Source organism: Nerophis ophidion, linkage group LG11 (assembly GCF_033978795.1).
Source record: "Nerophis ophidion isolate RoL-2023_Sa linkage group LG11, RoL_Noph_v1.0, whole genome shotgun sequence".
In the NCBI taxonomy this organism is placed as follows: domain Eukaryota; kingdom Metazoa; phylum Chordata; class Actinopteri; order Syngnathiformes; family Syngnathidae; genus Nerophis; species Nerophis ophidion.
The window spans coordinates 9,047,375-9,059,429 of NC_084621.1; the positions used below are offsets into that span (position 1 = coordinate 9,047,375).

The 12,055-nt window shown below is 41.3% G+C and overlaps 1 protein-coding gene across 1 annotated transcript in view; it reads right to left on the reverse strand.

Moving 5' to 3' along the window:
* tmem145 (transmembrane protein 145) overlaps positions 1-12,055 on the reverse strand; it is a 103,466-nt gene that overhangs the window by 59,602 nt on the left and 31,809 nt on the right. The window contains exons 3-5 of the mRNA XM_061915046.1: positions 11,897-11,974; positions 7,564-7,650; positions 1,277-1,378 (exon numbers count right to left, since the gene is read on the reverse strand). Of these exons, the coding sequence (XP_061771030.1) occupies positions 1,277-1,378; positions 7,564-7,650; positions 11,897-11,974 (267 nt within the window). The remainder of the gene's footprint in view (positions 1-1,276; positions 1,379-7,563; positions 7,651-11,896; positions 11,975-12,055) is intronic.

A 12,055-nucleotide genomic window follows, 5' to 3' on the forward strand; every position in this document is an offset into this window, starting at 1 on the left:
TCGTCGCTACATCTGTAAGTGCAAGTTAAAACTATTATGCAACGTGAAAGCCATTTATCAACAACACCCAGAAACCATGTCGGCTTTGCTGGCCCAGAGCTCATCTAAGTGGACTTATGCAAAGTTTAAAAGTGTTCTGTGCTCTGACAAGTCCACATTTTAAATTGTTTTTGGAAACTATGGATGTCGTGTTCTCTGGAACAAACAGGAAAATAACCATTAAGATTGTTAAATTCCCGTCACCTTCGATCCCTCAGGCAATATTGCATCAAAAACTGACATCAGTGTGTAAAGTATATCACCGCATGGGCTCAGGAACACTTCAGAAAATTACTGTCAGTAACTACAGTTCGTCGCTACATCTGTAAGTGCAAGTTAAACTATTATGCAACGTGAAAGCCATTTATCAACAACACCCAGAAACGATGTCGGCTTTGCCGGGCCAGAGCTCATCTAAGTGGACTTATGCAAAGTTTAAAAGTGTTCTGTGCTCTGACAAGTCCACATTTTAAATTGTTTTTCTGGAAACTGTGGACGTCGTGTCCTCTGGAACAAACAGGAAAATAACCATTAAGATTGTTAAAGCGCAAAGTTAAAAAGCCAGCATCTGTGATGTATGGGGGTGTATTAGTGCCCAAGGCATGGGTATCTTACAAATCTGTGAAGGCATTAGTAATGCTGAAAGGTCCATACAGGTTTTGGAGCAACATATGTTGCCATCCAAGCAACGTTATCATGGACGCCCCTGCTTATTTCAGCAAGACAATGCCAAGCCTTGTGTCCACAGCGGAAACTTTGGACTGTTGAACAACTTAAGCTGCATATCAAGCAGGAATGCGAAATGATTCCACCTGAAAAGCTTCAAAAATTGGTCTCCCCAGTTCCCAAACATTTACTGAGTGTTGTTAAAAGGAAAGGCCATGTAACACACTGGTAAAAATGCCCCTGTGCCAACTTTTTGCAATGTGCTGCTGCCATTAAATTCCAAGTTAATGATTATTTCCCCAAAAAAACAAGTTTCTCAATTCCAACATTAAATATCTTGTCTTTGCAGTCTATTCAATTGAATATAAGTTGAAAAGGATTTGCAAATCTTGTATTCTGTTTTTATTTTTCGACTTACACAACATGCCGACTTCACTGGTTTTGCACACACAGTACATTTTGCTGTGAAAGTGCTGGTCATTTTGCCCGATCTTGCTTGTGGCAAAGCAGCTGTCACATACTGGACAATAGCTACTATGGGCGTGGCTAGAGGTCAGAGGTCAGCACTTACCCCGCACTTGCTGAGAGCGATGTACCACCACCTCTCTCTCACCGAGCGAAAACTGCGGCCGCCCACGCAGCTCAGGACCTCCTCGTCGCCGTCTCCCTCCACCTGGGAGTGATGCGGGAGATAGAGAGGATGCCGTCATCCCAACAGGATTCATCACATTTCACCGCTGAGGTGTCGAATTGATCGCAGGGGTTTGAGAGCGTGACGCACGCGGATGGAAACATAGTTCACGCCGCCCGAAAATAGCCTGAAATGTGGCGAAGAGATCTACAGAGTGCCAGATCTGGTAATCACGCTATGTAATCAAAAAATAAAATATGAGAAATGAAACATGTTTTTTTTTTCAAGAATGAGGATGTAGAAAGTTTATTTTGAACGCGCTTTTTTCGGTTTGGAGCACACTGCAAAAAGTCAGTGTTCAAAAACAAGAAAAAAAAATACAAAGATGAGGGGTATTTTATTTGATTTAAGCAAAATTATCAGCCAATAGAACTAGAACATTTAGCTTGTCAAGACTTTCCAAAACAAGTAAAATTAGCTAACGTCAATGAACCCAAAAATACCTAAAAATAAGTCCCGGGATGCCCAAAATGTCCATAACACACCCAGCCGAGTCCCACGGGGAGGAGGGGGTAAAAGTTGGAAAAGTCGGCAAAAGTCGCAAAAATATTCCAAATATCTACCCAGGTTCACTGCAAAAAGTCAGTGTTCAAAAACAAGAAAAAAAAAAAAGAAAAAAAATTAGGGGTGTTTTATTCGAACTAAGCAAAATTATCTGCCAATAGAACAAGAAAATGTGGCTTGTCAAGACTTTGCAAAACAAGCAAAATGAGCTAACCTCAATGAACCCAAAAATACCTTAAGACAAGTATATTCTCACTAGTAACAACTGTACTACTGTGAGTACGTATTTTCTATTGTTTCATTGAAAATAAAACTGCAAAAGTCCATTTGGCTGTCATCTGATTTAATATGAGAAAATTTGCAGTAGTCGGCAAAAGTCCCAAAAAAGTTCAAAATATCTACCAAGGTTCACTGCAAAAAGTCAGTGTTCAAAAACAAGAAAAAAAAATAATACAAAAATGAGGGGTATTTTATTTGATTTAAGCAAAATTATCAGCCAATAGAACAAGAACTTTTGGCTTGTCAAGACTTTGCAAAACAAGTAAAAGTAACTAACCTCAATGAACACAAAAATACCTAAAAATAAGTCCCGGGATGCCCAAAATGTCCATAACACACCCAGCCGAGTCCCACAGGGAGGAAGGGGTTAAAGTTGGAAAAGTCGGCAAAAGTCGCAAAAAAGTTCAAAATATCTACCCAGGTTCACTGCAAAAAGTCAGTGTTCAAAAACAAGAAAAAAAAATACAAAGATGTGGGGTATTTCATTTGATTTAAGCAAAATTATCTGCCAATAGAACAAGAACATTTGGCTTGTCAAGACTTTCCAAAACAAGTACAAGTAGCTAACCTCAATGAACCCGAAAATACCTAAAAATAAGTCCCAGGAAGACCAAAATGTCCATAACACACCCAGCCGAGTCCCACAGGGTGGGAGGGGGTAAAAATTGGGAAAAGTCGGCCAAAGTCCCAAACATGTTCAAAATACCGACCCAGGTTCGAGTCCCACATGTCCCACCACCGGCCGCACAAGTCCCGGGATGCCCAAAATGTCCATAAAACACCCAGCCGAGTCCCACAGGGAGGGGGGGGTAAAAGTTGGAAAAGTCGGCAAAAGTCCCAAAAAAGTTCCAAATATCTACCCAGGTTCAAAAACAAGAAAAAAAAAACAAAGATGAGGGGTATTTCATTTGATTTAAGCAAAATTATCTGCCAATAGAACAAGAACATTTAGCTTGTCAAGACTTTCCAAAACAAGTAAAATTAGCTAACCTCAATGAACCCAAAAATACCTAAAAATAAGTCCCGGGAAGACCAAAATGTCCATAACACACCCAACCTAGTCCCACGGGGAGGAAGGGGTTAAATTTGGAAAAGTCGGCAAAAGTCCCAAAAAAGTTCCAAATATCTACCCAGGTTGACTGCAAAAAGTCAGTGTTCAAAAACAAGAAAAAAAAAAAAAAAAAAAAAATTAGGGGTATTTTATTCGAACTAAGCAAAATTATCTGCCAATAGAACAAGAAAAGGTGGCTTGTCAAGACTTTGCAAAACAAGTAAAATGAGCTAACCTCAATGAACCCAAAAATACTTTAAGATAAGTATATTCTCACTAGTAACAACTGTACTACTGTGAGTACTTATTTTCTATTGTTTCATTGAAAATAAAACTGCAAAAGTCAATTTGGCTGTCATCTGATTTAATATGAGAAAATTTGCAGTAGTCGGCAAAAGTCCCAAAAAAGTTCAAAATATCTACCAAGGTTCACTGCAAATAGTCAGTGTTCAAAAACAAGAAAAAAAAAAATAATACAAAAATTAGGGGTATTTTATTTGAACTAAGCAAAATTATCAGCCAATAGAACAAGAACTTTTGGCTTGTCAAGACTTTGCAAAACAAGTAAAAGTAACTAACCTCAATGAACCCAAAAATAAGTCCCGGGATGCCCAAAATGTCCATAACACACCCAGCCGAGTCCCACAGGGAGGAAGGGGTTAAAGTTGGAAAAGTCGGCAAAAGTCGCAAAAAAGTTCAAAATATCTACCCAGGTTCACTGCAAAAGTCAGTGTTCAAAAACAAGAAAAAAAAATACAAAGATGTGGGGTATTTCATTTGATTTAAGCAAAATTATCAGCCAATAGAACAAGAACATTTGGCTTGTCAAGACTTTCCAAAACAAGTAAAAGTAGCTAACCTCAATGAACCCGAAAATACCTAAAAATAAGTCCCAGGAAGACCAAAATGTCCATAACACACCCAGCCGAGTCCCCACAGGGAGGAGGGGGTAAAATTGGGAAAAGTCGGCCAAAGTCCCAAACATGTTCAAAATACCGACCCAGGTTCGAGTCCCACATGTCCCACCACCAGCTGCGCAAGTCCCGGGATGCCCAAAATGTCCATAAAACACCCAGCCGAGTCCCACAGGGAGGGGGGGGGGTAAAAGTTGGAAAAGTCGGCAAAAGTCCCAAAAAAGTTCCAAATATCTACCCAGGTTCAAAAACAAGAAAAAAAAACAAAGATGAGGGGTATTTAATTTGATTTAAGCAAAATTATCTGCCAATAGAACAAGAACATTTAGCTTGTCAAGACTTTCCAAAACAAGTAAAATTAGCTAACGTCAATGAACCCAAAAATACCTAAAAATAAGTCCCGGGAAGACCAAAATGTCCATAACACACCCAGCCGAGTCCCACGGGGAGGAGGGGTAAAAGTTGGAAAAGTCGGCAAAAGTCGCAAAAATATTCCAAATATCTACCCAGGTTCACTGCAAAAAGTCAGTGTTCAAAAACAAGAAAAAAATAAAAATAAAAATTAGGGGTATTTTATTCGAACTAAGCAAAATTATCTGCCAATAGAACAAGAAAAGGTGGCTTGTCAAGACTTTGCAAAACAAGTAAAATGAGCTAACCTCAATGAACCCAAAAATACCTTAAGACAAGTATATTCTCACTAGTAACAACTGTACTACTGTGAGTACGTATTTTCTATTGTTTCATTGAAAATAAAACTGCAAAAGTCCATTTGGCTGTCATCTGATTTAATATGAGAAAATTTGCAGTAGTCGGCAAAAGTCCCAAAAAAGTTCAAAATATCTACCAAGGTTCACTGCAAAAAGTCAGTGTTCAAAAACAAGAAAAAAAAATAATACAAAAATTAGGGGTATTTTATTTGAACTAAGCAAAATTATCAGCCAATAGAACAAGAACTTTTGGCTTGTCAAGACTTTGCAAAACAAGTAAAAGTAGCTAACCTCAATGAACCCAAAAATACCTAAAGATAAGTCCCGGGATGCCCAAAATGTCCATAACACACCCAGCCGAGTCCCACAGGGAGGAAGGGGTTAAAGTTGGAAAAGTCGGCAAAAGTCCCAAAAAAGTTCAAAATATCGCTGACCGTTCACGACTGAGTATATCCGTTCGGCCACCGCGTGTTCAACGGAGAAGTCTGTTCTAAAAAATTTACAGGCAACATACCCCTTCCCCTTTGAACTCTCCTGGATAAACTGAAATTTTTGTTTCCATTCGTTTTGGAACTTGCAAGCGTATTTCTTCATTTTGCTCGTCGACGGCCTCGCCATGGCTGTGACTTCCTCCTTCTTCTGCTTCGTCTCCTTGTCTGTGCAGTTTTTTATTAAAATCCATTGATGTAACATGATTGGGCAGGCAAGCTGTTTACATAGTGGGAAAGCGGACGTGAAAACAGGCTGTTTCCACTCAGGTTCCGCATGGAGCTGGAGGGGGCGTGGCCTCCAGCTCCAGCTGAATTGCGGGAGAAAATTTCTTCCGGGAGGTTTTTCGGGAGAGGCGCTGACTTTTGGGAGTCTCCCGGAAAATCCGGAAAGGTTGGCAAGTATGTAAATCGTATGTAAAACGCACATCTATTCGCGCCATTCTGTCCACTAAAGACGCTGAGATCATTATCCATGCGTTTGTTACGTCTCGCCTCGACTACTGTAACGTATTATTTTCGGGTCTCCCCATGTCTTGCATTAAAAGATTACAGTTGGTACAAAATGCGGCTGCTAGACTTTTGACAAGAACAAGAAAGTTTGATCATATTACGCCTGTACTGTATATACCTTTATATACATATATACATACATATATACCTATACTGTATATACCTTTATATACATATATACATACATATATACCTATACTGTATATACCTTTATATACATATATACATACATATATACCTATACTGTATATACCTTTATATACATATATACATACATATATACCTATACTGTATATACCTTTATATACATATATACATACATATATATCTATACTGTATATACCTTTATATACATATATACATACATATATACCTATACTATATATACCTTTATATACATATTTACATACATATATACCTATACTGTATATACCTTTATGTACATATATACCTACATATATACCTATACTGTATATACCTATATATACATATATACCTACATATATATCTATACTGTATATACCTTTATATACATATATACATACATATATATCTATACTGTATATACCTTTATATACATATATACCTACATATATACCTATACTGGCTCACCTGCACTGGCTTCCTGTGCACTTAAGATGTGACTTTAAGGTTTTACTACTTACGTATAAAATACTACACAGTCTAGCTCCATCCTATCTTGCCGATTGTATTGTACCATATGTCCCGGCAAGAAATCTGCGTTCAAAGGACTCCGGCTTATTAGTGATTCCCAAAGCCCAAAAAAAGTCTGCGGGCTATAGAGAGTTTTCCGTTCGGGCTCCAGTACTCTGGAATGCCCTCCCGGTAACAGTTCGAGATGCCACCTCAGTAGAAGCATTTAAGTCTCATCTTAAAACTAATTTGTATACTCTAGCCTTTAAATAGACTCCCTTTTTAGACCAGTTGATCTGCCGTTTCTTTTCTTTTTCTTCTATGTCCCACTCTCCCTTGTGGAGGGGGTCCGGTCCGATCCGGTGGCCATGTACTGCTCGCCTGTGTATCGGCTGGGGACATCTCTGCGCTGCTGATCCGCCTCCGCTTGGGATGGTTTCCTGCTGGCTCCGCTGTGAACGGGACTCTCGCTGCTGTGTTGGATCCGCTTTCGACTGGACTCTCGCGACTGTGTTGGATCCATTATGGATTGAACTTTCACAGTATCATGTTAGACCCGCTCGACATCCATTGCTTTCCTCCTCTCCAAGGTTCTCATAGTCATCATTGTCACCGACGTCCCACTGGGTGTGAGTTTTCCTTGCCCTTATGTGGGCCTACCGAGGATGTCGTGGTGGTTTGTGCAGCCCTTTGAGACACTAGTGATTTAGGGCTATATAAGTAAACATTGATTGATTGATTGATTGATCTAAACCAGCTGGACTCTGTTACGCCTGCCTTTTGTTTTGCACCTCAACGCAAAAATGAAATTTTTCAGTAATAAACAAAAGCGTCGATGTCATCATCAACAGCGGTAATTAACTTTGGAAGCGGTAGCTTCACAGTAACAGACTAATATTGACCCATCCGACGCTAATCAATACCCTTTTAATGCAAAATGTTGAAAATGACTCGATAAATGAGGCTCGGCTTTGGAAGAAAGGAGAAAATCACACGGCGAGAAAGTTGCTTCTTCTCGGACGAAATGAAAATCAATATGGATTCCTGCTCTTACCACACATCCCGACCAGGTGTATCGGGTGGTGAGGTTGATGACCTGGTTGTTCTCGGGCCTCAGCACCGCCTCTTTCTGGTAGCAGTTCTGATGCAGAGGGAATAGGAGGATGATAAAAAGCAATAAACACAATAATCACATCTGCTCGCCCCCATTTTATGGACTTTGCAGTTGCACTAAACTGACATGAAAACAGGAAAATATGGCTACATCACAGAACAAATGCACCAGCTTGTTTTATTTCCAATATCAGCTGCAAACCACTTTCGCCGTGCACTCTTGCATAATCTATTTGACAATAAGTGGGCTTTTAATTATCTGTTTATGCTTTATGACCCCGCCCCCTCATGTTGCTCAGTGCAGCAACAATAATGACAAGGTTTTATGAGAATATGTTCCCACGCAGGCTGGGTGGTGGTGGTATTAATACTTCTATTGATTGAAAGGCAAAAAAAATAAATAAATAACCCTTCATCGTGGATACAATATAACCGCCTGTAATTGAAAACAGTCAACGTTGGCGAGACGGAACAAAACAGCTTTGTTTTGAAACCGTGCTGCTTGTGATTGTTCAGTGGCACAAAGAAATATGGCAACCTGAGCTCTTGAAAGGAGACTTTAGAAAACATTTACGTTATTATATAAAACATTATTGTATACTTTGGAAAATACACCGTATATTTTTTAAAGATACCGTATTTCCTTGAATTGCCGCAGGGCATATAAATAAATAAATGGGTTGTACTTGTATAGCGCTTTTCTACCTTCAAGGTACTCAAAGCGCTTTGACACTACTTCCACATTTACCCATTCACACACACATTCACACACTGATGGAGGGAGCTGCCATGCAAGGCGCCAACCAGCACCCATCAGGAGCAAGGGTGAAGTGTCTTGCTCAGGACACAACGGACGTGACGAGGTTGGTACTAGGTGGGGATTGAACCAGGGACCCTCGGGTTGCGCACGGCCACTCTCCCACTGCGCCACGCCGTCCCCTATATTATATATATATATATATATATAGTATGCACCTGACTTGAATTACTGCCGGGTCAAACTCACTTCCCCAAAATAATTAGCGCATGCTTAGTATTACCGCCTGGTCAAACTCGTCAAGTCACGAGTGACACTTCCCCTGTCATCATTTTCAAAATGGAGGACGCTGATTTCAATACCGGTAATTTGAAATCGCATAAAGGGAAGAAGATTAAGAGCTATTCAGTAGGATTTAAGGTCCAAGCTTACATCACACTCAAATTTTTACTGCATGCCTTTGGTAAGTGCCGGAGTGAGAAGAGGTTTTAAAATAATTAGCGTGGGCAATTCAAGGAAATACGGTATATATAGTGAAGTGAATTATATTTATATAGCGCTTTTTCTCTAGTGGCTCAAAGCGCTTTACATAGTGAAACCCAATATCTAATTTTTATATTTAAAGCAGTGTGGGTGGCACTGGGAGCAGGTGGGTAAAGTGTCTTGCCCAAGGACACAACGGCAGTGACTAGGATGGCTGAGGCGGGGATCGAACCTGCAACCCTCAAGTTGCTGGCACGACCACTCTACCAACCGAGCTATGGCAATCAATCCATCCATCCATTTTCTACCGTGCCCCCCGCAACCGGTTGGTAATATTTATTATTCTTGTTATCTGATACATTTATGTATACTATTCTGACAGATGTATGGCAAACCAATTTGGTAAATGGCTTAATAAAATATATAGGTGAAATTCCAAAAATGTATTCCACAAATTGAACTTTTAGTGAAAAACTCATATGTGATATAAACTCATTCCATGCAAAGTGAGATATGGCAGGACTTTATTTGTCATAATTTTGACGTGGGGGGCTTACAATTTTCGGAGTTTTTCAATTCGAGGTTTTCATGGGCTTTAATGACCAAAATTATATCAAAAGAAGGCTTGAAAATGTTTTAAGTTGCATGATGTCATATATAAGTTTCACCTTGTAAATCACAAAAAACTTTGCTTGATATAAATTTTTTTTCAATTTCACCTATAATTTAAAAAAATGTTAGAATTATAATTTGAAATAGTTTTGTATTCTATTATATCAATGTGGAGGGAGGTGTGGCCAGCATTGCCTGCATGCCTTTGGTAAGCGCATGACAGGTGATTAGATCTCCCAGGTGGTACGAGTTATCTAATCACCTGTTGTCTTTACCAGTATTGGGAGTGACTGCAAAGTCACAACATGCTAAAAAGCATTTTTGAATGATCTTGTCAAAAACATTGCACGCCTGTGTGTGGTGACGTTTATATCAGTAGAACCGCCAGGCAGCGACTTCTACAATCATGTTGCAATAGTTGTATTTTAGTTTGCATTAAGGCTGGGCGATACACTGGGGTTATAGTGAATACTGGTATTTTTAGAAAAAACGTCATTGTGGCTTGTGCAGCCCTTTGAGATACTTGTGATTTAGGGCTACATAAATAAACATTGATTGATATATTTGAGACTTAACCGCCATCTTTTGTTGCGTCTTTTCCCCGGCAGGCACCGTAACGGAGGAAGGCTCCGGCGCCACATTGGCCTTGGCACACAGCCAATGTGCCCACACCGTTGACGCGGCGGCTGGCGCGGGCAGGCGGCTCCTCGTTATCAACCAGGGGTAACACAAGCCCATGAAAAGATTCAACATTAGACGTCGGAGCTGACAAACTGCGCTGCTAACTGCTGAAGTTGACAGCAGTCTAGCTGAAACTACAGATGTCCGATAATAGCTTTTTTGCCGATATCCCGATATTGTTCAACTCTTAATTACCAAACCCGATATCAAACGATACCGATACATACAGTCTTGGAATGAACACATTATTATGCCTCATTTTGTTGTGATGCCCCGCTGGATGCATTAAACAATGTAGTTATGGACGTCCATCCATCCATCCATTTTCTACCGCTTATTCCCTTTCGGGGTCGCGGGGGGCGCTGGCGCCTATCTCAGCTACAATCGGGCGGACGGCGGGGTACACCCTGGACAAGTCGCCACCTCATCGCAGGGCCAACACAGATAGACAGACAACATTACAAACAAACTCATTAATAGTTTTTTCTCTCCCAAACAAATAACCACCCGTGTGCTGTGACTTTCCATAGATTTTACAACTAATCAAAACTCATCCATTCGTTTTCTACCGCTTGTCCCATTTGGGGTCGCGGTGGTTGCTGGAACCTATCCAATCTGTCCTTGGGCGGAAGGCAGGGTACACCCTGGACAAGTCGCCACCTCATCGCAGGGCCAACACAGATAGACAGACAACATTCACACACTAGGGACCATTTAGTGTTGCCAATCAACCTATCCCCAGGTGCATGTCTTTGGAGGTGGGAGGGGCCTATCCCCAGGTGCATGTCTTTGGAGGTGGGAGGGGCCTATCCCCAGGTGCATGTCTTTGGAAGTGGGAGGAAGCCATTTATAAGTAAAGGTAAAACCATAATAACGTTTTTTTTTATTAAATGTGCTTTTCATGATGGTATGCATGCCTTTGGTAAACGCCGGAGTGAGAAGAGGTTTTAAAAGGCAGGGTACACCCTGGACAAGTCGCCACCTCATCGCAGAGCCAACACAGATAGACAGACAACATTCACACACTAGGGACCATTTAGTGTTGCCAATCAACCTATCCCCAGGTGCATGTCTTCGGAGGTGGGAGGGGCCTATCCCCAGGTGCATGTCTTTGGAGGTGGGAGGGGCCTATCCCCAGGTGCATGTCTTTGGAGGTGGGAGGGGCCTATCCCCAGGTGCATGTCTTTGGAGGTGGGAGGGGCCTATCCCCAGGTGCCTTTCTTTGGAGGTGGGAGGGGCCTATCCCCAGGTGCGTGTCTTTGGAGGTGGGAGGGGCCTATCCCCAGGTGCGTGTCTTTGGAAGTGGGAGGGGCCTATCCCCAGGTGCATGTCTTTGGAGGTGGGAGGGGCCTATCCCCAGGTGCATGTCTTTGGAAGTGGGAGGGGCCTATCCCCAGGTGCATGTCTTTGGAGGTGGGAGGGGCCTATTCCCAGGTGCATGTCTTTGGAAGTGGGAGGAAGCCATTTATAAGTAAAGGTAAAACCATAATAACGTTTTTTTTATTAAATGTGCTTTTCATGATGGTATCCTTACATCACACTCAAATTTATAAGCGCAGGCCTAAATTTACCACGCCGGTGTTAGAAGAGGTTTTAAATTAATTAGCGCCCCGGCGGCAATTCAAGGAAATACGGTATATGTTTTTTTCCTTCTTTATTATGCATTTTCGGCCGGTGTGACGTATACTCCGGAGCGACTTATAATCCGAAAAATACGGTACTAGCGTGCTGCATGTCTCACCTTTTCAGGCCTCTTGTACACAGCTGGCCACTGAGAGGCGTCATCGAAGTAGAGTAATATGTTCTGACAGCAGCGGGACTGCACAGAGGGACGTAGAAGGGAGGGACAGAGAAAGAAAGGCGGATATTAGAAGGCAGCCAAGCAAGTGAGGGATGCGCA